General features: G+C 45.7%; 1 protein-coding gene and 1 pseudogene across 2 annotated transcripts; one reads left to right on the top strand and one right to left on the bottom strand.

The window, feature by feature from the left end:
• Positions 1–32: 32 nt before the first annotated feature.
• On the top strand, positions 33–17702 carry LOC130377628 (lipase member H-like; annotated as a pseudogene).
• LOC130377227 (BCLAF1 and THRAP3 family member 3-like) lies at positions 17266–27653 on the bottom strand. 2 transcript variants are annotated; one of them, XR_008894135.1, is made up of 12 exons: positions 27384–27653; positions 26866–26909; positions 25999–26655; positions 24021–25271; positions 21165–21334; positions 20932–21064; positions 20355–20412; positions 19725–19861; positions 19269–19386; positions 18955–19073; positions 18410–18611; positions 17703–18160 (listed from the first exon to the last, which is right to left on the bottom strand). XR_008894135.1 is itself a non-coding variant. In XM_056584258.1 (11 exons), the coding sequence occupies exons 2-10, from the start codon at positions 26898–26900 to the stop codon at positions 18978–18980; spliced, it is 2655 nt and encodes an 884-aa protein (XP_056440233.1). In that variant the 5' UTR covers positions 26901–26909; positions 27384–27653; the 3' UTR covers positions 17266–18611; positions 18955–18977. The 2 variants fall into 2 exon arrangements, 1 of the variants encoding a protein (XP_056440233.1); XM_056584258.1 differs by having other exon boundaries at positions 17266–18611.
• Positions 27654–27988: the final 335 nt, after the last annotated feature.

Below are 27988 nucleotides of genomic sequence, written 5' to 3'. Positions count from 1 at the left end.
GATCTGAAGTTGTATTGTCAGGTGGTGTTGTGATGAAGCTTGCCTCCACACTTCCAGAAGGCCAGAACGACAAGATCTATGCAGACAACTACTTCCCCCGTGTCCTATTGGTAGTGGAGCTCCTTCATCGTGGAGCTCATTACGGGGGAACAGCCAGTGGGGTACGCCTACCCAACTGCAACCTTGAGGACGAAAAGAGTTTGAAGAAAAAGGGGAGAGGAAGCTTTGACCTCAGAGTGGAGGGGAACCACCACACCTGTGCCGTCGAATGGTAAAAACATGCTTGTGATTTGGTGGACCAGACGATTCAACACTGGGACAAAGCCACCAGGACCTTTATTGAGGTTGAGGGACCTTACATTGTGGGTACCTACAACAAATAAATGGCAGTTGTGGATTTGTTGGGCTAATTTGCAGCCCAGTACAAGTTCCCGATGAAACCCATCTACATATTCTGGTGCACCCTTATCCTCGCATCTTCAAGCAGGACTGCAAAGCTCTCAAGATAGCTAGGAAAGACATACTGAACCGGAGATAGTTTCAGGGACCATTTGAAAGTCTTCTTTCATCCTGGTGAGAAGTAGTCCAATTTAGGTGAATACAACTCTCAGAACAACAAAGAGAGAGCGACCATCCTCAGCCAACAGGAGCCAAGCAGCAGCCACACAGAAGGGGACATCAAGGAGCCCTCTGAATGCTCTGGAGAGACGATCCTCAGCCCTGAGGCCATCTGTACACCCCTCACCGGATTTACGAAATTACCTATTCGCACACATGCCAGCGAAGAACAACAGAGGACATTGCAGATACTGCAGTCAGGGATCACGATAGCCTCTGCTTTTCTGAGGAAAGCAACTGTTTGTGGGACCATTCAAAAATTTCCTATTTTCTTTATTAATAAAGGACTATTCCCAAAAAACGAGGTTTTTTTTGGATTATTAATCATTTTAAACTGTATAAATAAGCAATCAACACTGCTACTAACCCCGAGTTGTTCTGTTTATTCGTTAAGACCATGTGTGAATAAATACCTAAGTCTGCCAGCTACGGGCCACGTTGTTTCCTAAAAACATTTTGAACAATTTTGAATCAGAGCCCTCCTACAACAACATCTGAAAGAGAAAATAAAGTTAGCTTATTTATTCTGTACCTGGGTCTTAACCACAAGCAACCTGGGTGATCCTCCTGGGTTTGACATGTGAGTTGTTTCCCACAGGAGTGTTCTGGATCATTCCCTGGCTGGACGTCATCAGGAAGGTGGACATGAGAACGGTGCACTATGACATGCCTCGACAAGTGGTAAGTGTTGTAGCCATAAGATTTGGTTCAACGTAGTTTATCAATGCAAGGCCGGAAATAAGATAACGAATCGACTAGAAATACTGAACTTGACTGAAGGGCACCTAGCCTACTGAGGTCATTTCAGGGTCTCTATACTATCCTGCCTTCGCTCTTCTGTAAGAAGCACAGCATACTTCAAACTGAGTTGATTATATTTCACCTGTTCGAGGCCAAATGGGCAGACAATCTTGTGTTATACTGCGGTTTGGGTTGGATCCCTGAGCATTCCTTTCCTGTGGTGTCTCCATGGAAACGGAAAATACGGTCAAAATACGTCCCGCACGCCTTACATTTGTGACCGAATGTTCCTTCGTTCATCGCCGATTCACCTTCTCCTGCCAGGTGTTGACGATGGACTGGGTGCCGCTGACGGTAGACGCGGTGCTGTTCTACCGGGTGACGCGGGTGCTAGACGGCACCCTGGCCACCCACACCCTGGCCCTGACACCCGTTGAAACACCAGGATCTGAGCTCGTCTGCCATCGTGCTTTAGACGTAAGCCTACAGTCGGATTTGGGAGTCTACTCGTTCACTTTGGGGGTCCGTCGCACACCAGTCTGACGAAAGGTCAAACATCGGCTAGTCTGAACGTAAAAATAAGAGTCACACAATGACTTGACAATGTATTGGCGTAGCATCAACTGAGTCAGTGACAACCACGTACATACTCAGTGCGTTTACATGCAGAGTCATTATTGGATAAAGAATCGAATAAGCAACCAGACTTTTAAAATGCATGTAAACGCCTTTACCCAATCTACTTCGGAGCAAAATCGGTACGTGAACGGACAAGCGAGATCGTATAAGAACACAGATGGATAACTCGATCCTAGTCCGATCTCTACCTGCATGTAAACCCGCATCGTATCTCGTATCGGATTTCGCATTCTGTGCATGAGGTTGGGGACGTGAGGCCGGAAGTAGAAGGAGACGGTAGTCGTTTTGTTGTCGCCATAGACATATAATCGTATTTCTTTATATGTTTATGGTTGTCGCCGTCGGGAAACGAGAAACAACGATTTATTTGAAAAGGTGATGCAGAAGATGGAAGCCGGTTTCATGCCATTACCCCCTATAAGAAGTGTATCATCATCAACACACTACGCTTCGATTTCACCCATGGCTGAATTAAAAGTACATGTTTTCCTAAACGTGGCTCATCAACAAGGTTGTATAGTAGTAACTTCGGGCACATCTGTCAAAATAAAGTTTTTTTTCTTCTGACGTGTATACAATCTTTATTCATTCATTGCGCCGCGAGTCTCTGATATTATGAATCTTAAAGACTGCGTCGGGTTCTCCGACTCTCTGGTACTTTCACAACAAAGATTAGTAGTGGGGGTTATCTCGGCCATGGTGGAGAAGGAATTGGGGGAAAGGAACATTGGCTTTGACTCTCTGAAGTCCAGATTGAAACGCTACATGGAGGAGAAAGCGATTGTTGCCGTGTGCAGGACAGCTGTCAGTTCCCTTCGGGTCCATGTCTTTTCTTCGACACACACATTGTTCCGACCTCTCCGTCGTATGCAGGCTGGTCTCCTCCTGTTGCTCTGCCGCCGGAGGAGACTGCATACGACCGAGAGGTCGGAACAATGAATCGTCGGAGAACAGACATGGGCCCGAAGTGAACTGACAGCTGTCTACTGAAAACATCTTTCTCGAATGCCGCCGCCTGAGTTTGTTGTTGCTGGGACGTAGAGGTCAACCGGAAGTGGCTCTATAACCACTTGTTGAAGGAGCTACAGCGCCACCTAGGGTAGCGGATTCAGCCATGCTCCGGCCATTATCCGATCTCTTAAAGGCCATGCACGTTCGGTTAATTGAAACGGTCCGTTCGAGTAGCAAAATCGGTGTAACCAAAATCGGCAAAACCGCCGTCTACATAGATACACATTTAAACGCACCATTTATGTATCAAAAGAAAGTACTAGCGTTGTTTTCGCAGAGCGAAAGTATCCATGACTAATCGTGTTTAGTTTCTCACTGACATTTATTATTAGCATCTCTATCAGCTCACTGATCAACACGCTATCAGCTCACTGAACAACACGCAATGCTTTCGTTCTGTTCATTTACAGCACTAAGTACGTAGCGTATAACTAACATTTTATTAAAACATCCTAATATTTATGTTGAGCTTAGTCAGGGTTCATCTCGAGTTACAATGGAGCCTAGGAAGGAAGATGCAAATTCAGATTAAAGCTGGTTACTACGGTTTAGTGAGAACTTTACACTTTTATAATCAGACTTATGTAGGGCGGGTGCAGAGGGCAGCTGGGCTGCACCAATGCACTTCGCTGACCGAAGTTTCCATCAAATTTAAGACAGAGATGTTATCAGCATTTAAATATGTATATTTTGCATACAATCTTTTTTTACTTTGCTTACTTTCAAATCCACTATGTGTATTTTGAACCTACATTTTTACTAAATACACAAAGTCTTGATTATGTCCTCTGAAACAAATATGTTTTAGTATGTAAATAAATACATATTTTGCCCCTACAAGTTCTATTTTTTAAGTTTTATGCAGTGTGCTTATCATCACGAGTCTGCACATCAGACTCTGTTTTGGGCATGATTTGTGCCTCTGAGAAATGTAGTGACATGGCATAACCATGGCTGCAGGGACAACATAGGTAAATGGTATTTACCTACCGGCCACAGCTTACCCGCATGACAACCAGGTGAGATGTAGACTAACCGACAGGTGAGGATGATAGTGGTTAGATAGGAATACTAAGATGTGTAGATATTCAGTCGGTTATTTATTCTTTATTTTAAAATCCCTCGTGCGAGAGCTCAACAGAACGCTCAGGTGATTCAGCCAATCAACAACTTGAGGCATGAGGGATGGGCGTGGCTTCTGAAGCTAAACCGCCGAGATTAGCTGGCTAGGACAGAGTGACCCTACCTGCCTTCTCTCCTGCCCGGCATGTCGTGCCAGCTCAGCACATGGGACAACTAGGCAAATAGACGGTTTGACTCCCAGCCAAATGGTCCTGGGTGCGAACCCCCATGTGCTCTGGAGGTATCCTTGAGCAAGGCACCACTTCCTGCTCACAAACGATGTCTCTAAAAGTCCACTGAAAGTGAGTAATGACTGTAAGTGGATAATGACTAATAATGAATCTAATAATAAATATAGTAGAAAATTAGAACAATGAGATGAGAACAATGCCAACATGGGAATGCAACCAAAGATATAAGTAACAAATAATAATGATTATTATCCCCATTCAGGTGTGCATGTGAAGAGTAGCAGACACGTGGATTCAAGAGCAGTTGTTATAGCAATGTGAATGTTGTTTTCTTTCTAATGGCATACAAGAAACACAACAACTATACCCAACTATAAAAAAATAAATATGCATGGGCAAAATAACGATATAGATTCCTGACAGGGTGAGAGGTTCAAATATGAATCAATAAGTCAACAAGCATAGCTATTGAGGTCAAAAGTGTGAGGTATGTCTTTGGGGATGACCACTTACCAAGCCATCTACCAATCACTGGAGCCCTGGGACACAATGCCAACTGCACACATGCCGTTATGCTGGCACACTAGACCGGAAATAAAAGAAGCCTTCCTCTGTGACCGCTATATATGCTATAGTGTCAACCACCCACACAACTTTCTTAAAGAGATATATCCCTATTTGTTACACCTATAAACATTCATAACTTTGCTTTTCTTTTGCAATTAACTCAATACTTGAAATCAAAATTCTTTGTACACGACCCGTGTTACTCTATTTTTCTTGAGCCTCTACTTAAGGGACATGGGTAATAACAGTATAGCTGTAGGCATGAGTTTACTGCCCTCCGAGCACTTGGCTGTTCCTGCCCTGTTCTCAGGCCGTAATGCCATGTATTTAACTCTCTATACTGTACCGTTCAATGCGGGCACATTCTGGGCGGGGCCATCTGAAGAACTATTAATACCCTGTGTGTGGCGCGGGTCGCCACCGTTGACAGAACGCGGTAACCTGCAATCATGAGTCCGCCGTCTCCGCCCAGCCAGCGTCCCTCCTTCTTATACGGACGACGCTGTTACTCTTTGGTTTTGTTTTTATGAACTACTACTGTTTCAACTACACTACTGTTTAATTATCCTGTTTTTGGCTTGTGTCCTTCGTACTTGCAGAGGAAAGTCGAAAATGGTTGTAATGACCTTGAGACACCGGCCTCAAGGTCTTGAGACACTGGTCTAGATTTGACTGAAAAATAAGTGCACCAATATGGATAGAGAGATATTATTATTATTAGTATTGTCTTTATTGACCAATATTGGCCAAAGAGTGACGGTACAGTGATCGAAAGCAACATATTGACATCATATTCATCACACAATTGAGGTTGCAAGACAGTGGCCTGGGTGTTTGACTCCCAGGTCAAAATTTGATCCCTAGTGTCCCAGCCTCTCCTTGGGTCACACCTGCTCGTCAATGACGTGTTTGGGAAAACATAGCAAGAGGGTTTTCTAAGTGAAGTAGCCTAAATAGTAAATGGTGCTGTCTAGCCCTGAGGATGAGGTCTGCCGCTGTACTCTCCAGCTGAGGGGGGTCTTTGCTGTGTTGCTAAGCAGTACTGGAGTGCAGGAGTGGGAGGTTCACAGGTGACTTTCTGGGTACATCTGAACCGGTTGTATCCAGTCTGTTCTGCCACCAGCCTGGATGGTATATGTATTGGTTTAAATAGGCATATCACTTTATTTGCCCTTTTGATTATGTACACCTCACCAACATTCATAAAATACCTTTGTTGTAAACAACATCAACCACACACATTAAAGTGTGTAAGAGTGGATATTTGAGAATGTGAATAATAGCTATTATAGTTATACAGTTACCTTTTGCTTAGATTCTCTATAATATTATGTTTACCACACTATCCCTCACTCTCCGTCTCTAAGAGATCCTACTGCAAAGATCCATCTACCCACCCCCCCCTCTCTCTACCCCTCTCTCTCTCTCTCTCTCTCTCTCTCTCTCTCTCTCTCTCTCTCTCTCTCTCTCTCTCTCTCTCTCTCTCTCTCTCTCTCTCTCTCACTCACTCACTCACTCACTCACTCACTCACTCACTCACTCACTCACTCACTCACTCACTCACTCACTCTCTCTCTCTCTCTCTCTCTATCTCCTTCTCTTCTCCCTCTCTGTTGAGTCCTCAGATCCACCTAGTCGTCCTCATGTAGACTCCTCCACCCGCAAAACTCCCCATAGTACAGCTCCCTCTCTCTCTCTCCCTCTCCCGCTCTCTTTCCTGGAGGTATGTTACACAGGACAATTCGTGTGTCCTGGTGGGTCTGCTCCTGCTCTGATGAAGGTGAGAGAACACTGAAGGGGTCTTATGTCTCTTGACCATTTGTTGTTGCTTTCTTTCTCTTGTACTACTTTGCACTCATGGTTGTTTGCAATAGTTTAGCATCCGTGCTAGAACGTCCATAGGTGACATCCAGTCCCAAATAGCTCCTTCCAGTGTCGTCAGATGAAACAGAAACCGGTGCAGAATGCTGGTGTGTCGGTCAGGACTGGTTTAGAGTTGGATGCCTGGTTATCTAGACTTTACATGTAACATTACATGTAGTCCGGCTGTGAGAAACAACAACCTACAAAGGTGTTGGTATACAAATATATAGGCCCTATCTAGGTGCGCCAGATGTATAGGTATTGCGCTTTGCCGGAAAATGTTTGGTCGGAAAGTTTTTCTGAGGTTGATTTGTACCATAAGGCATAATGTCAGACAACACATGCACATGTGTCTGAGAGTGTCTGTGGTTTTCATGTGGTGTTTTAGAGTGTATGAAAGGTTGACTATAAACACGAGGACACTGCAACTGTGGGAAGACATACATGTTCAGAAGTCTGACAAATTATTAAATTGAGAAAACAAAATAATTGTGAAAATGTATACAGTCACTTCATGGATGAACTTTGTTGTGACCAATGACATGTAAACCTACTATTCAAGTTTGTGTGTGTGGGTGTGTGTGTTGATGTCTAAGTGTTTTTGAACGTGATTTTGTTGTGTGTGTATGTGTGTGTGTGGGGTGGGGGGGGGGGGGGGGGGGGATTGAGGCAAGTTATACAAGTTGGCTCTAATCCTCCTGATCAGGGATAAGGTGGTGTTTTTCTAGCCGTGTGATCCAATTGAGAATTACGCAGCCCCTCTGTGTACCAACGACAGTGAAGCATGCGGAGCCCTGTGGGGTGTTCCACAAAGCCGGTTTTATCACATAACCGGGTAAGTTAACCCAGGGTTTGCTGTAACCCTAGGTTTTCCGTTCCAAAAAGATCACGGTATGTTAGTTGCTATAGAAACATATGCTCTGAATCAAACCTGTGGGGTGTTCCACAAAGCCGGTTTTATCACATAACCGGGTAAGTTAACCCAGGGTTTGCTGTAACCCTAGGTTTTCCGTTCCAAAAGGATCACGGTATGTTAGTTGCTATAGCAACATATGCTCTGAATCAAACCTGGTCGGACCAGGTTTTGCGCAGGTTAAGTTTGAAACATAACCCGGTTTTGGGTATTTCAACCGGCGTTCACCGCAGATTTCATGTGTTCACAATGGCATGCCCTTTTGATGAGAGAAACTGCTGATATATCAGAGCGCAAATTATACGTGCAATCCACCGGGAGCGATTGATAAGACCACGGCTCGACATCTTGGCATATTGGATGACTTTTTGCTGGAGTGGAGAGATATAGATTCTCGCGCAAATCTTTAATATATAAATAGCCTTACATAGCCAACACTACCAATCGAGGACCTGGCCTCAGTTCACTCCAGACTATTTGCGTAGCCCTCCGTTTTTTCAAATGGTAGTTTTATCTAGGCTATAATGCTGGAGATGCTGAGCACATCACAGTCGTTTCAGATGACCCATCCAAGATTTGTATCGGCCTCCTATCATACAAAGAGCAATATTGTCTTAGTACTATGCCGAGAGGCATTTACAACATGAAGTATAAAATAGTCCTAACGGACTTGCATCCACTGGAGAATGTTCGATCGTAGCCGGCGGCTTCATTACAAGCACTGATCCATCTTGATCTGTGAAGAATTGTCACTTTTAGGTTTTCTACCCAGTTGTCAAAAAATAAACATTTGGAATAGTATGCGCTGTGGCAAGCACACGGTTTGCATGTGTTACTTCGAAGGCAAAAAAAATCTAAAATACAAGAAAACACAAAAACCTACATTCAACCAGTGGGGGTATGGCCCATGACTCTCTGAGGGGTAGGTATAGGTACCCCCTCCATGCCAGGGCGCCCTGAATTTATGTTTATTAACAGCTCCTCCACCGGGGTCAAGACAATTTGAGGGCCAGATCCAGTCTGCCGACTGTCGGCCTTTTCACGATTGGCTTAAAAAAAAGGCTTATTTCAATTTATACCAATACGATGGTGGGAAAAGCTTACCAGTTTGTATGTTTTATACTTCATTTTATACTTGATCCTCTGACCGCTTGGAAGCAATCGGAGTACATATTTTTTAGAAGAAAGGGGTTATGTGGTAGGATCTTTAAGAATGCTTAACTGGGATATTTATATATTCATGGCTCAAATATTAAGGATCGTGCTTTGACGTGTAACTAACGCATTTACGCGGTCAGCGATCCGCTGCCAGGCTTTGGTTCTCCGGGTTCCAGAGGTTTTAGCGTTCCTTTTCTTGTGATAATGTCCTTCTCCTCGTCATAGCTCTCCAGGAGAACCTGGAGTTCCATTTCATTGAAATAAGCGGCCCGTTTCGCCTATCGATCAGGGTTTCCATGATCCATACATCACGTCTTTTTAAGTTTGCGTGGACGCGCACAACCCTGTGTTAACCAACCCCGAGTTGATTGAACTAATGCATAACCGCTGCTGTGGAACCGAAAACTCTGGGTTGGTCGGCACAGGGTCAATCAACCTAGGGTTCAGCGTTAACTCCGTGTTTGTTAAACCTCCGTTCGTGGAACACCCCTCTGATGCTAAACACCGTCCACGCGTCCCGCCAGCGGATTAGCCAACGACATCCTTTGTCGGCATCATCTCAAGGCCAATGGCGCAGGTTAAGGCAGCCTTCCCATCTCAGACAACAGAAGAGTTTAGGTTTTACTTCCATGCAGCTGCTGGTGAATGTTAATAGTAACCGATGCCATGTGAAGCATTAACTCTGCCTGTAGCCTTAAAGAGTTTGAACTAAGGACAGAGTTTAACATACACTCAACTACGGAAGCGTTAGGAAGTATACAGTTATGTCTTTAAAAGCCGTGCTCCACCCATCACACTATTTCTGGAAGGGGGGTTGTTTTTTTAAAGGCTACTGTTTACGGCCTGCTCAGCTTCTGGTCTAAGCAAGGCTATTCGTTTACATAACATCGGTAATAGGCCAGCAATTAGTCAGTAGGTAAGCCTCATGAATTGTCAGAGCTTGAGAGATTAGATATTAGGCCTAAAGACCTTTAACCTCCAACGTAGTAATGCTTATTTTTCCCTCAAGTATTCATCATATACCGTCAGAAAAATCATTAAAACTTAACTTCACTCAATGATATAACTGTTTATGACATTGGCTTTATTTACTATAGCCCTGCTAGAAAATATCTTATTGTGCCCATGCATTAGGTTTGTGTGTTTTGTATTGCAATATGATACTTTTGTTGCAATTATGGACAATGCAATACGATTTTGATGTCCTGATTACAGGAACACGGTATGTGTGTTTTGGTCAGTATGGTCAGGAATCAGTTTACAACTAACTTACTTGTCCTGCTTAATTGGCATCACCTTTGCTTACTATAAGCAGAATATAACATAACCCACAAGAATAGGCAGAATATAATAATCTCGACAGTAGAGTATATGTAGGAATAAAATATGTTCATCTCTCATGCCCTTTTTCTGTTGTGTTTTGTGTGTGCATGTCTGCGTGCATGCATGCATGTGTATGTGATTGTGTGTGTGCGTGATTGTCTACATGCGTGCTCTCGTGTATGTATGCGTGTGTGTGCGTGTGCGTGTGTGTGTGTGTGTGTGTGTCTGCGTTCGTGCCCGTGTGTATGTCTGTGTGTGTGTGTGTGCAGGGCAGGGGCAGGGCACGCCGCCACGGAGGGCCCTGCGATGACTTCACGACCTGGACCTGACGCACTGCCTCTGGCACGCCTGTACGTCCCGCCTGCTGCTGTACCGCGCTCCAACCCGCGCTGCGGCCGCGAGCTCACCCAGAGCCGTCCTCCAGATCCGCGCTTAGCGACCTCAGGCCGGCCCACCGCCTGCCGTCACCACGGCTACCGCCCACCATGGGCGGCCCCCGTTGGATCGACCTGCTGGTGCGCCTGCTGGCCCGAGCAGAGACATCAACGTCATCGTGGTGGACTGGAACGCGCGGAGCCGCGCAACCTCACTACTTCATCGCCGTGGCCACACTGGCCATTCCGCGCACAACCTCAACGCCTTCATGTGTCAACATGCAGGTAGGTGTGTGTGTGTGTGTGTGTGGTGTGGTGTGTGTGGTGTGTGTGTTTGTGGTGTGTGTGTGTGTGTTGTGGTGTGTTTGTGTTTGTGTGTTGTGTGTGGGTGGTGTGTGTGTGTGTGTGTGTGTTGTGTGGTGTGTTGATTAATGTGTGGATGATGAGATGATATGATGTGTTTCTTTGTGTGAGAATACCACTCCAAGCACGATCACACACTTGTGTTGATTGATTAATAAGTTGATTTCAAGAAAACATGTGAACAACAACGTATACTTTCAATATCAAGCAAAAGTCTTGAATATGAATCGATCAATGCTTTTTACTGCTGTGAAGCAGAGGATGTTACGTTACTTGAAGTCATATGAAGGGTCCACTGCATGGAGTAAACAGAGGCCTCTTTCAACAGAGGAAACACATTGTCGTATCTGAGGTTTTGTAGTAGTCGTATCCTCTTCAGAACCACATTGTGACCGGTTTCACATGTTACCAGATGTTCGATTGTGGTGTGTGTGTGTTGGTGTGGGTGTGTGAGCAGCAGGTTAATAATCAGATATCTGAGGTCAACAGTAAAACAGTAACTATCTGTAACTTCTGCTCCACTTCACCGCTCTATCTTTTTAGGGGAGGATAAAATATCGAAAGAGGGGAAAACCCTTATAAGTCGGGGCATGTTGTCGATTCAGTTATGCCGATGGGAGATTGTCGGTCTTGTCCGCGCCAAGTTCAGGGAGCGTGACGGCACATAACGAGACATTGCATTCTTTCTCATTGTGTTTTCGTCTACAGCCTTTTAACTGAACAATTGCACAATTAACGGACAAACTCTTGACATGAAAAATGATCATTTAAATGCACAAACAACATATGTGTAATCCGGGGCATATAAAGACTGGACCAGAAGATAATTACTTTCTCCTCCATTGTAAACCCATTCATATTTTACGATCTCGAGGTCCCTATGGGGCTCTACCGGAAGGGGCGGATTTATGAGCTGTATGAGGGTGCTAACATGACACGGTACTGGTGCCTTCCCCAGGAGAGGGGGCTTCGCTGGACGCAGTGCACCTGATAGGGGTCAGCCTCGGCGCTCACCTCGCCGATTCGTCGGAGCCAACCTCAAAGGAAGATTGGACGAATCACAGGTGAGGGGGCCTGTCATGGAACCTACAAGGCTTGCACATCTGACGTCACATCGCAATGAATGCCGCCATCTTGGAAGCATAGTGAGCATTGGATTGTTATATTTTGTTATATACTGTATAGCTATTTTTGTTAGTTAGTATCTGTAGTAATGTTTTTTGGAAGATGTTTAGTAATGGATTCTAATGTCATTATAATTATGCGAGGACATTTTTCTTTTTTTTGTCGAAGCCCTATTATCTCATAAATCATACTTAGATATAATATAATAATGTAACTTTTAGAAAAATAGTGCGGAGACGTCAGTCCTTGTTGCCCCGCCCACCTAGGCCTCGACCCGGCGGGACCCATGTTCACCAGCGCCACCGAGGCAGAGAGGCTGGACCCGTCGGACGCCATGTTCGTGGACGTCCTGCACACCGACATGGACTGTAAGAACCGCTGGAACCAGAACCAACCCTGCTGTCGCTCCCCTACTGAGCCCAGACCGTAACCCAACAGGACACAAGGCGTGCCTCCGCCCCTTCAGTCTCTGGGGGCCGGCCCCGGCTCTGTGCCGTCTCCCCCGCGTGAGCTCTGCTGTAACCCAGTAGAACTGACGGACCACCTGGATCAGATGAGGGTAAACGCCACTGCTTCAGAGGGTCGCAAGTTTGATTCCTCTGATTAATCAGAATCACTTCCTTATATTGAGAGCTCCGGAATATAGCTCTTAACATGATTGTTAATAATAGCGCAGGACAACCCCATCCATGGAGAGAGAGAAGAGATAGAGAGAGAGAAGAGAGAGAGCGAGAGAGAGAGAGAGAGAGAGAGAGAGAGATAGAGAGAGAGAGAGAGAGAGAGAGAGAGAGATAGAGAGAGAGAGAGAGAGAGAGAGATAGAGAGAGGTCTAAATGCAGGATTCTTTACAAACACTTTGCATGTCGTCTCTGTACAGCGTTTGGGCTCAACGGCGCGCACGGTCATATTGACTATTACGCAAATGGTGGAGCTGACCAGCCAGGCTGCCCTAAAACCATATTCTCAGGTAATCACACGCACACACAAACACACATGTACACACACACACAGACCAATATGCGCGCACATGCACGCACACACACGCAAACAAGCAGATGCGTGCACACACACACACCCACTGCCACACATACGCACTGTAACGCACACATGAAGACACACTCACGCACACACAAGCGCATGCGTACTCACACACACGCACGCACGCACGCACTCACACGCGCACGCACTCACTCACACACGCACATCACACATGCACACACAAGCAGATGCGAGTACTCAAACACAGACACACATACAAAACTTAACCATGCAAAACTGTCGGTGAGTCATTTTCTTGCCACCCTCTCTTTCAGGAAAATCTTATTTGTCTGTGACCACCAGCGCTCCGTGTTCCTCTTCCTGTGCAGTCTGAACCGCACGTGCTCTCTGACCGGCTACCCGTGCCGCGTCTACAGTGACTTCCTGGATGGGCGGTGCCTGCAGTGCGAGGCCTTTAAGCCCGCCCCCTGCCCTGTGCTCGGTGAGTGGAGGGGAGGAGGGGAGTGGGGGGAACACATACATGTGCACACAGAAGTAAATAAATAAACAGAGGGCGCAGAAGCCACACCCCTATCTGCTGCCAGACACAGCTCTTTATTTAAAAAAATACAAAATTCACACATGGAAAAAACTAAAACTTTTGCCTATGATCAACGATGGCATGCATCAGAAAATGTGGTCCCTCTGAAATATCAATAAAGGACCTCACTCTGACCATCTTGTCGGATAGGGCAATTACCCCTGTGACCGTCTGTAGCCAACCTCCTCTGGATGTTACCATGCTGCCCGTGTGTCTCTCTGCTGCAGGATATGACGTCAGCAGGTGGAAGGATACGCTGTTGGGATTGGGTCAGACCAAGGCCTTCTTCAGCACCACCGCCACACTGCCTACAGGAGTGAGTTCCTCCCGGAAAGCCCTCCTGATATTAAAGGGGTGATATTATGCCACCAGGTGGGAATGTGATTAGCTATGACAAGCCGTTTGGAAATAGGCCTTTTCCTGTGTTTGAATGACATGAGTGTAATGACATGAGTCTACCAGCCTACCCAGAGGACTGAGGCAACAGTCCACTGGGTAGGCTGGTAGACTCATCAATCCATCATCTCTAAAACACAGGAAAAGGCTTTTCAAACAGCTTGTAATGGCTGATCACACTCACCACTGATGGCATAATATCACCCCTTTAAATGTTGTAAAGCTAAGTAGCTAACACTTCACAATAAGGTTACATCCACTTACATTAGTTAATGCACTTATAAGCATTAACAGTTAATTGACAATTAACTAATGTGTTTAGTAACCTAGTAAACTAACCCCTAAACCTAACCCCTAGGCTAATGCTATATAATAATGATTATTCCCGCATACATTTTAGTTTATTAATGATTAATATAGTACCCTTACTGTTAAGCGCTGTCTAGAAAGGGCTTAACCTGTGAGAAACGCAACGCGGTCAAATCCAAAACGACATGTGACTCAGAGTGAAAGCAGCGTTCAAGCCTTCTGACCGCAGTAGATCCATTTCACAGAGGTGTCATCCTCGTAAGCATTGTGGTGTTGATCTTAACACTTATTATAAGCCTGCTAATTTCATGTACTGGCTACTTTATGAGTGCAGGGGGGGTGGACCAAACATACAGATAACACACCTTTGACCCTTTTCCCAAAGCTGTCATAGCAGGTCTAGGCCCAAGCGCTAGTATTGGGTGGGTAAGCAGGGGTTTCCATTGTGTGTTAAAGCACCATTGATGGCCAATGTGTGTTATCCTATTTTTGTTGGTTTGTTGTCCTGGCCCGGTACATAACATGAGTATACTTATATATATTATAGTTATATTACCAGCAAAACCCCCGTTTGTCATATGATGAATTTTATGCTTCATATTACCTATCTATAGAGAATTGAAACGGAGAAGTGATTTTGAAGAACCTCTGATTGGATGAGGATGTGAGTGCTAGGGTAAGTCCATTTAGTAACTTAAGGGTGTAATGGGTGTAATGCCTAGTGTGTCCTGTGTGTGGCAGAGGCGAGCTACAGGGTGGACATGGTGACATGGAACCAGTACCTCCGCTGGGGGGCGGTGTACATCAGACTTTACAACGGCAGGAACTTCACAGAGACACGCATCGACCAGTGAGTGTGTCCCCCATGCAATACATATATATATTACACTTTCATGACATTGGTATCGGCATATTCCATCTACGTCGTGACTAAGGACATTATTATACACATTATTGATTGTTTCAGGTTGCATCATTTGCTAGGTTCACAGACTTCTGAATATGCCTGCCTTCCCAATAGTTGCATGATGAATCAGAATGTGGTATTGCCAGACTGTTTCCCTAACTGGGTCTTTGTGTATCACATTAATACACGCCGATAGCTGCACCTCTCAAAGCTCTCGCCCCCTCAACCATCGCGACCTTTGACCCGTTTCCTGGTGCCGTTCTGCTCACAGGCCACCTATTTTGAGGTCACTTCACGATGAGCTGGCCCCCTGTATCTCTACCCCCCCACACATCAATGCTCGGCCCAGCCTTGACCCAACTCTCTCCCTCCCCCCTCACCTCCTCCTCCTCTCCTCCACCCCTTTCCTCCTCCTCTCTCTCTCTCCTTCTCCTATTCCCTTCTGCTCCTCTCCTCCTTCTCCACTCCCCCCCCCTCTCCACCTTCTGTCCTCTCTCTCTCTCTCTCTCTCTCTCCCTCCCCTCTCCTCCCGCTCCTCCCCTCCTCTCAGCAAGCTGTTCCGCTTCGAGCAGTACACTACCACGCGGCTGCTGGCCCAGTTTGACGAGGACGTCCACCCCGTCCAGAAGGTCTCCATGCGCATCGCCATCGGCAACGTGATGGGCCCGCGTTACAAGATCAGACTGCTGCGCATACGGCTGATACCCCTGGACCGGCCCGAGAGGTGAGCTCTAGGCCTGACCCCACCCCCCCCCCACCGAGGGCTATACGCATTACAGGCGCGTTCACTCTCCTGGCGATAACGAGGATAACGAGAGGGATGACTTCACACTACACGCGTGTTCCCGACGGAGACCGTTCATGTGCTTAGTAGTATCAGTTTCATGTTTGCATGCCTTTATTTCCTTGATGCCTTTCACCTACTATCCTTTTGCTTTTATTCATGAGAAGCACATACAGTATTGCCACTATATGGAAGGCAACACTCGCCCTTATCTAGAGCTGGTTTACCAGTACACAATGTTTAAAACTAAGCAAAGTCATGCCAATAGACGTTACATCACTCAATAGTAAAGTATGTGATATGATGGTTGATTCTTTTATATTGAGTAAAATGTTGTTCACGCAAACTTTCCGACGTCGCGAAAATGATTTCCCCATAATTTCCAGTGATGTGAAGGCACCATATATCACGATCACAGGATGACACACGTGCAAGAGACTAGAAACCATACATTAAAGACTGGATCTATGGCGCTTGATGTCCAACAGCAACTGATGACTTCATTATTGATACTCAACAATCTAATGTCGTGGGTGTCAGGTCTGACCATCTCAAGGCTCTCTCTCAGACACACACACACACACACACACACACACACACACACACACACACACACACACACACACAGAGAGGACTCTTCATTTAATTTAACTCCATTCCCTTGTCTTCGCGTTTCTCTCCCAGGCCCGCCCTGTGTCGCTACGACATTATCATGGAGGAAAACATGGACGTGATGTTTCGACCCCTCCCATGCGACGCGCACCTCTGACACCTTTCAAACAGAGGCCCGTTCCTCCTGAAGCACACGGGCACCATCACCACCACGCTATACTGTACAGAACCACAGAACAAGACAACAATCCTACACAGTTGGCCCCTGGGAGCAAAACCAGAGACCCTGCAGGTTGCATGTAACAGGGTTAAAACCGGTGGTGGTGGAGGTGGTAAACATACAATCAAAGCAATATAACAGTGGTAAAGCCACTGTCTTGAGGGTTCAGGTGGGACAAGGGTCAAGACAGGCGATAGTGTGGGAAACTAGCTAAACCCTGCCTACAAGTCTTCACTGGGATCGACCAAGGTGAGCGTTGACCTGGTTTGATATATCTTGATGATACCGCTTTATCTCCAATATCTGTCTGGGTGTCCCTGGAAAAGTTGGAAACTTGCAATATTGAGTTAATCTAGGACAGAAGAAACTGAAAAAAAAATCAACGGATGGAATGTGGAGGCCATATATTAAATATTATTTTCCTTTTGAGACAGTCTTTTAATAATTTCAATGGAGTGGAAAAATCAAGTCCAAATACAGCTACCGCCGCGCCTTATCCCAGTTTTCAACTTGCTCTTTTTTATCTGCCGACGAGAAACCGAACTGGTACTACTGACATGACTTTTGTTACTAGTACACAAAATGGGGGACAACTGCCATTTCATTCATAATTTTCAATAAGTTGAAATATATTTTTTATATACACCTTTTTCATATGGATCATGATTCAACATATGTTCTACCTGAATGAGTAAAATTGTTTACTCATTATCAGATTGCAATGCTGCATTGATGTTGCCTCAAGAATTTTCCATAGAGATGTTTGTTAATGTTAACAGTTTAATTCAGTATATATTAAAGAATGGAGCAGCATTAAATCAATTGTTGAACATGATTTGTTTTTATTAAGACCAAGATTTGATCTTCAAAACATGTTTCATACAAAAATAAGCATGAAAAAAAGCAGTTTATTTTGTTTAAAACAATGCTTTAAACCTCATCCTCAATGTAATAAATATGTGGAAGTGTCAAGTAGAATGTTCCATCATTTATGACTGTAGAATTCTTACTTCGCCCCTTCACAGAAGTTTGTTTCATGTTGCTACTTTCCAGTCAATCTGTCTAGGAATAGACAACATACCAGCCGTGCTGCATTAAGTCAACAAAACAACGATTTATTTTTTTAAACAGATTAAAAGTTTTATATATACACCAGGAAGATTCACTTAATCAGTCAAGCAATTTCTTATACAGAGAGCGTCAATTGATTTGTCCAAACGGCTTGTTAATTAACAAAAAATATATAAACCTTAATTCTGATCATACGGAACACTTAAACATCAAGCAATTAGAAGCACCCTCAAAAGCAGTATTTCAACACGAGGGGCGTGGCGTTGAATCATTTCTGAGGACAAAATGAGGAGGTTGAAATGAAGGACAGGTATTCAACTGAAATGGCACGCGACTATAAAGCACTGAATATATTTGGCTGTGCCCCGAACCAATCTGGCATGGCCACTCAAAAGGAAAGAAAGCAAGACACGACAAGTCAAACACAAAGACAAATGAAAAGTGAAGAATGAAAAACGTAGTAAAATGTGTGCATCACACAGATCATAGGAAAACCATCAGATCAGCCCATGTTCATACTTACAGCGGCCACCCTAACATCCTACATCGCTGACAGACGTTGACCTGGACGCCGTCTTCATGCTCTCAGAGAGTCTTCACAGTATTGTGTATTCAGAGCATTCCATCGGCATTAGTGAGCTTTAAAAAGAACCAGCCATTCCACGCCAATCGGCAGCGTTTTGAAAAAGAACCGAGCTGGCAGTTCTCCTGTCTGAAACGAGAGCCTAAAGAGGAGGAGCAGGGAGGAGCAAGAGAGATAAAGTACCACGGTTAAATATTGTCTGGGCTTTAGAAAGACAGATACACAGGTTTGACCCTATTATACGGACAGATGAATTGAGGGCTCGAGAGGATATCAGTCCACGCAGATATCAGAGAATGCAGACGGACAGACAGACTGACAGCGAGCTAGAAAATGGTTATGTGGAAACAAGAGAATGAAGTACAAGGAACGTACAAAAACCTATAAAGAAAATCTTAAAAATACTTCAACATATACAAACTAGGATCCGATTGGGTCATAAATATTAATTTCAGCCCATAATTATACTGACAGCCCCCGCTTACCAGCTTTGCGGTTGCCATGGTTTCTACTGATGGGGCGGCCCAAGGCGGTTGCCGAGGTGACCGTTCCGGCCAGGGGGGTTGACGTTCTGCCTCCAAACACCCCGGCCTCTCCTCTGAAACTAGGGGAGGAGAAGGAGGATCGCCTGTAAGCTTCAAGTTCACTCAGCCGATGGTAAAACGTTGACATGGTGTTGGGAATTGGAGATCTCTCTCTGCACGTCTCTCTCCTCAAAACACACATTTCCGCCTTGCTGGAACATTTCGTACTGGGGTCAAAGATTAGCAAATCAATAACACAAGATAAGGTCTCTCACCCTGGGGTTCCTGGCGCCCTGCGGTTTATAGGACGGCCTCTCAGGCCAGCTGGGGAACCTCCCCGCCTCTTCCTGCTCTCCAAACCCACCGTACTCTGCAAACATGGCCGCCGGCTCACTGGAAACAAAAGGAAGAAAATCGGAATGTAGGCCCAATCCCATTTCTACCCCTTACCCCTTCCCCTTGTTTTGAAGGGGTAAGGGGAAGGGGTAAGTCCAATCCCATTTCTACCCCTTACCCCTTCCCCCTTCAAAACAAGGGGGAGGGGTAAGGGGAAGGGGTAAGGGGGTAGAAATGGGATTGGGCCTTAGTCTCCGGTTGTGAGAGAACAATAACACCAGATAACACCAAACAGCCTCCATCTTGTAACAGAAGCGCCACGACGGCACAGTCGCATCCTGCAGTTCATCTTGTACAACCAAACGAGGAGGCCTGAATGACAACACTGCCGTTACCTGGCGGGCCCCGGGGCCCCGAGGGGCCGGCTCCCTCCAGCGATGGTGATCTTCACGCCTTCCGTCCTCTCCTGCCGGCGGCGCTCCAGGTTGTTCCTCAGGTCATCGGGGTCTCTCAGGGGCTCCGGGGGCTCTGGCTGTAGGGGCACCTCACACCGTCACCATCACCATCACCCTCAGCACTTACTGCTGGCCCAGGGACGCCATTCTATGTTCCTAGGATCTATGGTCCTTCAATATGTCTCCATCATTTGGCCGTTTACTGGTACCTTTATCCACCACTGTTTGGTGTCATTTAAAGGACAATGCCGGTCTGGGTGAATCGAAACACCGTAACCGTCTCTCCTGGATTCACTACAACCTCTGTTAACAATATAATGTGGAAATGACTTCCTGGTACTGATTCTGCCGGAGAGAATCTAGCGTGCAGGTAGGTCTGCCACGAATGGAAACAATGGCAATAAGCCCCTATCATCTTTGGAAATGGCAGGCGCATGCACGCTGAAGTCCGGGGATACCTCAAGTGCACACCAAAATCTATTTGTGAACATTGACTTTATAGCCTAGCGTACAGGGTGTTTCACTTTAACCAAAAGGTTAGAGAGGAGAGGAGAGAAGAGCGGTTCATACCTGCACAGCTGACGCAGGCTCGTGGACGGGGAAGTTGTTCATCGTCATGGAGAAGCGCCTGCGCAGAAGCAATGGGGTTAGCAGCACATCCCACACACACTATTATTCACCATCATTACAATCATTGAACGAAAACTTTGAGGGGTAAATTAGCAAACAACAGGGACAGTCTGGTGGTCAGTGTGCTTGACGTTTAACCGAGCAGTTATGGGTTGGGTTCCAATTCCTGTCCCTGCAGTCTACCAGTAGTCACATACATTTATAATTGTATAGCCCTTAAACACAGTAACAGCCTTGACCCGAAAGGCCAAGAAATATCTCCTGGTAACGATCGCAGTGGTGGATCCCTCCTACTAGGGATAGTCAAGAAGGAAAACTTTGACGAGATGCCTAAGCACTACCCGTCACTCCACTTTGTATTCAATGTAAATCGCGTCAGAATTCTTTTGGGGATAAATAACTAAAAAGTGGTAAAATATTTTTCAGAGAATAGTGGACCAATACCCTGAAGTTGATGCCAACAGCCAGCTCCCATCAAACCCCTGCTTGTGTTTGATGGAGGAACAACCGGACCTACTTGTTGAGCGTGGGCCGCCGGTCCTCCGCCACCACCTCCTCCTCCTCCTGCCCGGTGGACGATGAGGGGCCGCCATCTTGGGGCGCCGAGAACCGCTGGCTCAACGAGATGGTGTTCCCCCTGAAGTACTGCTCTGTAATACGCAAAATTAAACAGGAGGTGAGCGTCTCCCGCAAGCATTTATCACGTTTTCTGAAATGAATAAATAAAACGGTGAGTTCCTCCAGGCTGACCTTTGACCTGGTGCACCAACGTGATCACTTCCTGGGCAAACGTTCCCGAGATGGCCGCGTTCTCCCTGAAGGTTCCAGAATGCTCCATCATGGGCAGGAAGTCGAGCCGCTGGCGGCCCACGTTGACCAGGTCCAGAGACAGCTGTCGGTCGGACGAGTAGCATAGAGCACTGCGGGGGGAAGGAGAGAGGGGGGCTTTAGCAAAAGGGGACAGAAGGGACTGCTATGAAAAGATTACAGAGCGACATAAATGACAGATTGTATTTGGATGGACGTTTAAATACTGTAAATGAACCAACCAACCAACCGTTGCTATCAATAAGAACGATAGAAATGAATATCGTCTTCATGTCATCCAAGACAGGCGGTACGATTTAACAATAATAAAGATAGTGATACTGAAATTTAAGTTTAAATACCACAATTCAATACATTTCTTTACCTTACCAAACAAACTTACCTTGGAAGGCATGTTTTAGAGGCACAGAGTGACAAAAACAACATTCTACCTCAAACCCTCAAAATGTGATGTGCATTATACAGAACATAAACGTATAGCATGCTAATTGTGTTATGTGTGCATTAAATGTGAAAGAGACAGGAAGGGATGCAGTTGGTACGGGTGGGAGTGAAAGTTCAGTTTTTTCGTGCTGCTCTCCGTCTTTTACGAAATCATCTAGCAAGTCGGCAAGTGAATGCCTTCCTTGTCTTCATCTTTCTTTACCTCTTTCCAGACATTAAATCAACAGAAGTCCTCCATTCACCAGAGCCCTTTGGCCTCATGTGTTTTACGAAGTGTGGTTCTCCGGTGCTTCATGGCTGCCGATTTGAGCGCAGCTTTTGTTGTTTCCAGGGAGATTTCGATCTGCAGTTGCTCTGTCCAGGTATCCACCACAGGTGTTCCAGATGAAGCCCCTGCCTTCTCCATCGTGCGATAAGGGGTGATGTTGCATTCCTTCCCATTTCTGGTCCAGTATGAGAGCTTTGAAGGGGAGGTGACTACTGTTTGGCTGCTCGCCCAACAGAAGTACCTCCTGTTGGGCGAGCAGCACCCGTGGGTCCTTCCACAGAGAAACATCAACGAAGACTAAATTCTGATTATCAATCAAGAAGGATGACGTTGTTTGAAATTCACCACTTTCACACAAATTCAGATGTTGCCGTTGCAACTGTCGGTTGGTTTACATCACTGATTTTTATCAGTGATGTAGGCGAGATTTATTCCCTTATTGTAATGTCGACAAAGCTGGAGGAATCTTGGTGGAATGGTACAAAAAATGTCCAATGTTGTTTAAAGTACTTCATCCATCTTCCATTCCGTTAAGATTCCCTGGGAATGGATGTAGGTAGGTTTCCTATTGCCCCTTCTGCCAAGTAACACATGGACGACGATACAATCCAGGTTCAACCCACAACATGGAGGGCTGAAATTGTCTTTTTAGTTTTGAGGCTTGTCAGATCTTCTGCTGTCTGGAAAATTCTTCAGACAAAACACACAAAACATCTGAACCAGATGAGTACACTTGATAATACTGTGAAGTTCATATGGAGAAATTATTTTGTCTTTAAGACCTGCGCCTCCTCCAATCACACCATGCTTGTAGATGTCGAAATATAACCTTTATTGCGATCTTCTGAGTCATCAAAAGGATTTCTTAGCATCAATGTTCATTCTACTTCGTCATCTCAAACTTATTATCTGTTGCTTTGTTGGCCACTTGATCCATAAACTCTTAAATGGGCAAATCTCTACGAAGCTTAATAGTGAGGTCAATGCTGACTTAAAAAAACAAATATATTTAAAAAGGAATTAAGAGGAAGTCACTGGTGTCTGGTGGGCGTGAGCTGGTTGGCTGATGGACGACCAATCAGTGTGAAGAATTGAAGTATCTCTTGCCTAAGAAGTATCATCATATTTTGTAGGTGATGACGCCCAAAGCCTTCCATCCGCTCTCATCTGCACAGAAGATGTGACAGAAAACTCTCTTCCGGGTTGGTAACCTCTTGGTTTCTTCAATTATTTGAAAAATACACTTTGGGAGGAAGCACAATGGTATCATTTCTTTTTCCTTTGCTTGTTGCAGTTTTTGCAGAGTTGTGCTCGGCGCTCCACCGTCCTCCAGAGTCACCTTTTATCAGTTCTCCAACCGGTGACTCATGAAGAGTCTAAGTTTATACCAGCGCCTCACATTTTCTGTTACTGTTGATCCCTTCCGCACCGGTGAATCATTTCCGTTGTGATGGGGCAGTTATGCATCTTTGTCTACTAAATAAATGTAACGCTTCCAGTCTTCTTCATAACAAGTACTTGCTGATGAGATGGATGATCAATGAGCTCTGTGGGTCTGAATCGGTTTTCATGATGCTCCAACGTGTTCCAATGCACCTCAGATTTAAGACAAACACAGATGTTCATCCTTTTTAGGTTTTGCAATATTCCGTCACCAAAAACTCCCCGGTGGACAACATTATTTTTTATTTTATCGACCTTGAATAGTTCCCATTTGAAGGCATGTTCTCCGTTGGTTCCTGTGTCTTTGAGTTATTGCACAATACAGCAAAGGGTGTAGTTGGGACTTCAAGCACTGAGGGGCCAGATGCAGAAGCATAAAAAGAGAGCACATCCATCATCCTTAAGGATCATTGCATTCTCTTATTGAATCTGGTGTCATAGAGGAGTGGCTGTCTCCATTGGTCTTCACACATTCGCTTAACCACGCACCTTCCTCCACTACATCCATTCAATCCGCTCTGCTGGCTGGTACTCTAGTCAATCGTCCTGGTCGATTTTAAATAGTTATTCTAGAGAAAACGTGAACTTTCACCCTTCACCCTTAAAGTTTCAGAATACTATACCTGTTTTTGCTCGCGGGACGGTTCATGTCCACTTTTATTGTCAGAGTCTCCTCCGACACCACCATCACCTCACTGGATTCCTGTTGATTCTTCCATCTGTGTTCCCGCTGACTAGGCCCGACAGGGTCCAGGGGTCCAGACATTTCTCCGGACATGCTGCTTCTCCCCATATGGGGTTTAGAATCCTTTCCCGACCGAGGGTTTTCCTGTCCTGGCTCTCCATGACTATTGTCCTCCCTTTGGTCCCGGAACGCCTGCCCTTGGCGTCCCTGGTTAAACTCTTTGTGGCCCAAAGGGAACGGTTTCCATCCCTGTCCCCGTCTGGGGAAGTCTTGATGTCCCCGTCTGGGGAAGTCTTGATGTCCCCGTCTGGGGAAGTCTTGATGTCCCCGTCTGGGGAAGTCTTGATGTCCCCGTCTGGGGAAGTCTTGATGTCCCTGTCTGGGGAAGTCTGGACTATCCTTCCTGGGAAACTCTTGAAGTCCCTTCCTAGGGAAGTCTTGATGTCCCTGTCTGGGGAACTGTGGACTTCCTTGTCTGGGGGACTCTTGAAGTCCTTGCTTGTGGAATTCTTGAAGTCCCTTCCTGGGGAACTGTGGACTTCCCTGTCTAGGAATCTCTGGGCGTCCCCGGATAAAGTCTGAGTGTTCAGACGGAAGCGCTGGGTGTTCCTGGTCAAATAAATGACGTCCCTGACGAAAGTCTGCGTGTTCCCGGGGAAAGTCTTGAAGTTCTTGTGAAAGGTCTTGACATCCACGGGGGAATTTCGGCGAGAGAGGGGCGTTTCGTATTGGGCTAGCAGCCAACTCTTCATCATGATAAGCCCCTCTTCGGCCAACGTCAATCCTGCCCCTTGCTGCTGGCGGGCCGACTCTGAAGTGAGCATGGCCTTTCTGTTGAGAAAACTTCCCAGGTTGGTTGGCTCTGTTATTCCCCATGAGGCCTCTTCTCGATTCATGGCCTGGTTCTCTTCTCCCATCTTGAAAGGGTGTTTCTCTGCTCTCCTCCCAGGGCTCAGACCAGTTGTTCGAACTCCTATCGCGGTCCGGCGTGAACCCCATCTGTCGGGGCCGGCTGTGGCGTTCCACATCTTGATGGCCCCTGTCGGTCATATCCCAAGCCTGGGGTTCCCGGTTGTTTGCGATGCCGTGACCGTGTTCGACCACGAGGGGTGTCAATGCGCTGACATCCCCCAGCGCCTCTCTGTACCCATCTCTGGGTCGATCCCTAAGCTCCTCCTCTTTCCCGTACCTGTGTTGACATAAGAGCAGGTGAGATTGTTCAACAGGGATACACTTGACAGACATCGCTTTAGCAAGTGACTGCACTGACGCAACCTCCCGTGGTTTGCGAATATTGACCTATAAAGATCGTAAATTACAAAATTATAATATATACGGAAACTAAGTACCAATGAATTGAGGAATTACTATGAAAGTATTTACATATCGGCCATTTTGATTACCGATATAATACTTGATTCATTGCTAACAATCAGTTAAATTAATGAACAAAGGTCAGTAAGCGGTCAAAGTATAACAAAATGCATAGAAAAAAATGATTCGATAAATCTGGTTAATCTCACCAAGATCCACAAACCCATTACTGGTCCTCAAATTGATATATTCCAAATTTTACCTGCGTCAACCTATACTAAACCTACCACACCTTAAGTCTAATACCTTTACATTTACACTTAAACTAAATGTATAGGGATTAGATAAACTAAATGTAAAGGTTTTGGAAAAACTACCCACTACAGATTATTTGGTATCTGATACCAAAAACAAAGTCAATTCTGGTTATACATCTACACATGTCAATACTTAAATGTGTGTTATTAAGGCATGCAAAGAACAGAAAAAGAGTCGTCGATGGATGTTTTCTCTTCTGGAACATAATAAAAGCAGGAACTCCTTGAACCATGGTCCTCTTGTTTTACATATTTCAGCAAGTTTAGCACGCAACAAAGATTTACCCAGGATGCACGTGGCCCTCCATGTCCCTCCTGTGTGGATTTGAAATGGGGCTTCTGTCCCGACAAGAGTCCTCTCTATGCCTCTCCATGTGTGAAGCGCTCTTATCCCTCCTTTCCTCTCCTCTTCCTTGCCTGTCAGGGGCCCTGTGGTCCGGGCTGTGGTCTAGGGGTCTCTCCTGGCTCCTATGCGGCCCATCTCTCCTCCGGCCCAAGGAGGGCTCTCGTGAACGGGACAGAGAAGATGGCAACCTCTCCCTGGCCATCCAGTCGGGCGAGTCGCGGGACCTACCCCCGGGATCGCCGTGGCCCCTGAAGTCTTCCCTCCCTCGGCCTGCCTTCACCCGGCCGTCGTGCCTTTGGTGGGGCTGTTTTGGTGACAGCCTCCTGCGCTCGCCGTGGCTTTGCTCATCTGGGAAGAGCAGCGGTGGAGGCGTCCTATGGCCCAGCTCGTCTGGACCCGAGAGACGCTGATTCCCACGGAAAGCTTTGCCGTCCTCCTTTTCGAAGCATCCCCAGCGATCTCCTGGGTCGTCTCTGGACCGCTGCCCTCTGCGATAGGACCGGTTGTCCAGGCGGGCCACCAGCTCCTGGGGATCAAAGTCCGGCTCATCCCACGGAAACTTCCGGGATGGGTCTTCATGCTGCCGGGGGTTTGATCTGGATGGGGATGTGACCACGAGAGGGCAAATTAGTATGCTTCTTAGCTTTAGTTTCAACATATCAGTTTAACCTTCTATTCACAGAGGGAAGTCACATCAACAAACTCCTTATTATTTTACCTTTGTATAAATCTATTCCACATTTCTACAGAATAACATGACTTAATAAAATGGTTATGAAATGTCTTGTAATTAACACTATGTTCACCTGTAATGTGGTGATTGGGATCTCGGATTTGACATTTCCTCCACCTTTAAAGAAATGAGATCAGGCAAAAAGTTACATTTTACAAGCTGTATAATGGATTAATGTGCGGTCATTTCTCAACCAAACTCAACATTAGTTACCACTTGTTCTTCAACCTAGCCCAACTTTTGCTACCATTAGCAACTAGAAGAGTCTGTGTGTGTGTGTGTGTGTGTGTGTGTGTGTGTGTGTGTGTGTGTGTGTGTGTGTGTGTGTGTGTGTGTGTGTGTGTGTGTGTGTGTGTGTGTGTGTGTGTGTGTCACTACTCTTTCCTAGTGGTGGCTAATGTGATAGTAGCAATAGCAATAGCTGTTGTGGATTACAGAGAGGCCTCTACACCATCACGTTTTGCATTCATAAGGACGGTACCTGCTTTTATTTATGTCGGTACCACTACCGGGTAGCCCCATTGCTTTATGTGTACACTTTGTTGTGAAAAAGTACCACTGATTAAGGCGATGCCCGCTGCTTTCACTTACCCGTCTCCAAGTTTCTGTACGTTGGCTAGCTCCTCAGCTAGCTGGAAGCACAAACGAAATACAGGCAATCACGCATGCACACTCACACAGGCACACACACAAACGCGTAGGATATTCAAATAGTTAAGTAAATTATCCTCATCGAATAATACAGCGAACAATTCGCATCGAGTAGAGTTTATTTTGATGTCCCATATATGTGATATCCTCTAATGGCACGTTGACGATGTTCTCCGTGGCCTCCTGTCCAGAGAACGGATGGCTAACCTGCTCCAACACTATTGGCTATTAGGACCAAAGAGGCGGGACCTTGTGGAGACAACCTGTGTTGCGCTGTGAAAGTATTTTTCCGTTTGTTACAAGGGATTAATGATCATGCTTAATGTTATATATAGAACTTAATAAATGCTGTGTATATTTTATTAAAGGTTGTCGGTCTTATTTTACTGCTATACTGTGTTTGAACATTTACAACAGTTAATTTGATAGCTGTTGGACACAAAGAAGTCGGCTACAAAACGTACCGTAGGCCTACATAAATAAATGATAATGTTGAATGTTTAAGAATCGTATGATCATAAATTGTTGACTTGAATAATTGTATC

Source organism: Gadus chalcogrammus, chromosome 23 (genome assembly GCF_026213295.1).
Source record: "Gadus chalcogrammus isolate NIFS_2021 chromosome 23, NIFS_Gcha_1.0, whole genome shotgun sequence".
NCBI classification, from domain to species: domain Eukaryota; kingdom Metazoa; phylum Chordata; class Actinopteri; order Gadiformes; family Gadidae; genus Gadus; species Gadus chalcogrammus.
This window is presented reverse-complemented; position numbering and strand designations above follow the sequence as displayed.

Bases quoted from the DNA above. Each gene is read 5' to 3' on its own strand.
- LOC130377227 (XM_056584258.1), bottom strand. From the start codon at position 26,900: ATGTCAAATCCGAGATCCCAATCACCACATTACAG. The intron at 26,656-26,865 runs GTGAACATAGTG...ATCCCCATCCAG, and splicing joins TCCCAATCACCACATTACAG to ATCAAACCCCCGGCAGCATG. The intron at 19,074-19,268 runs GTGAGAGACCTT...CTCCTCCCCTAG, and splicing joins AGGGCGCCAGGAACCCCAGG to TTTCAGAGGAGAGGCCGGGG.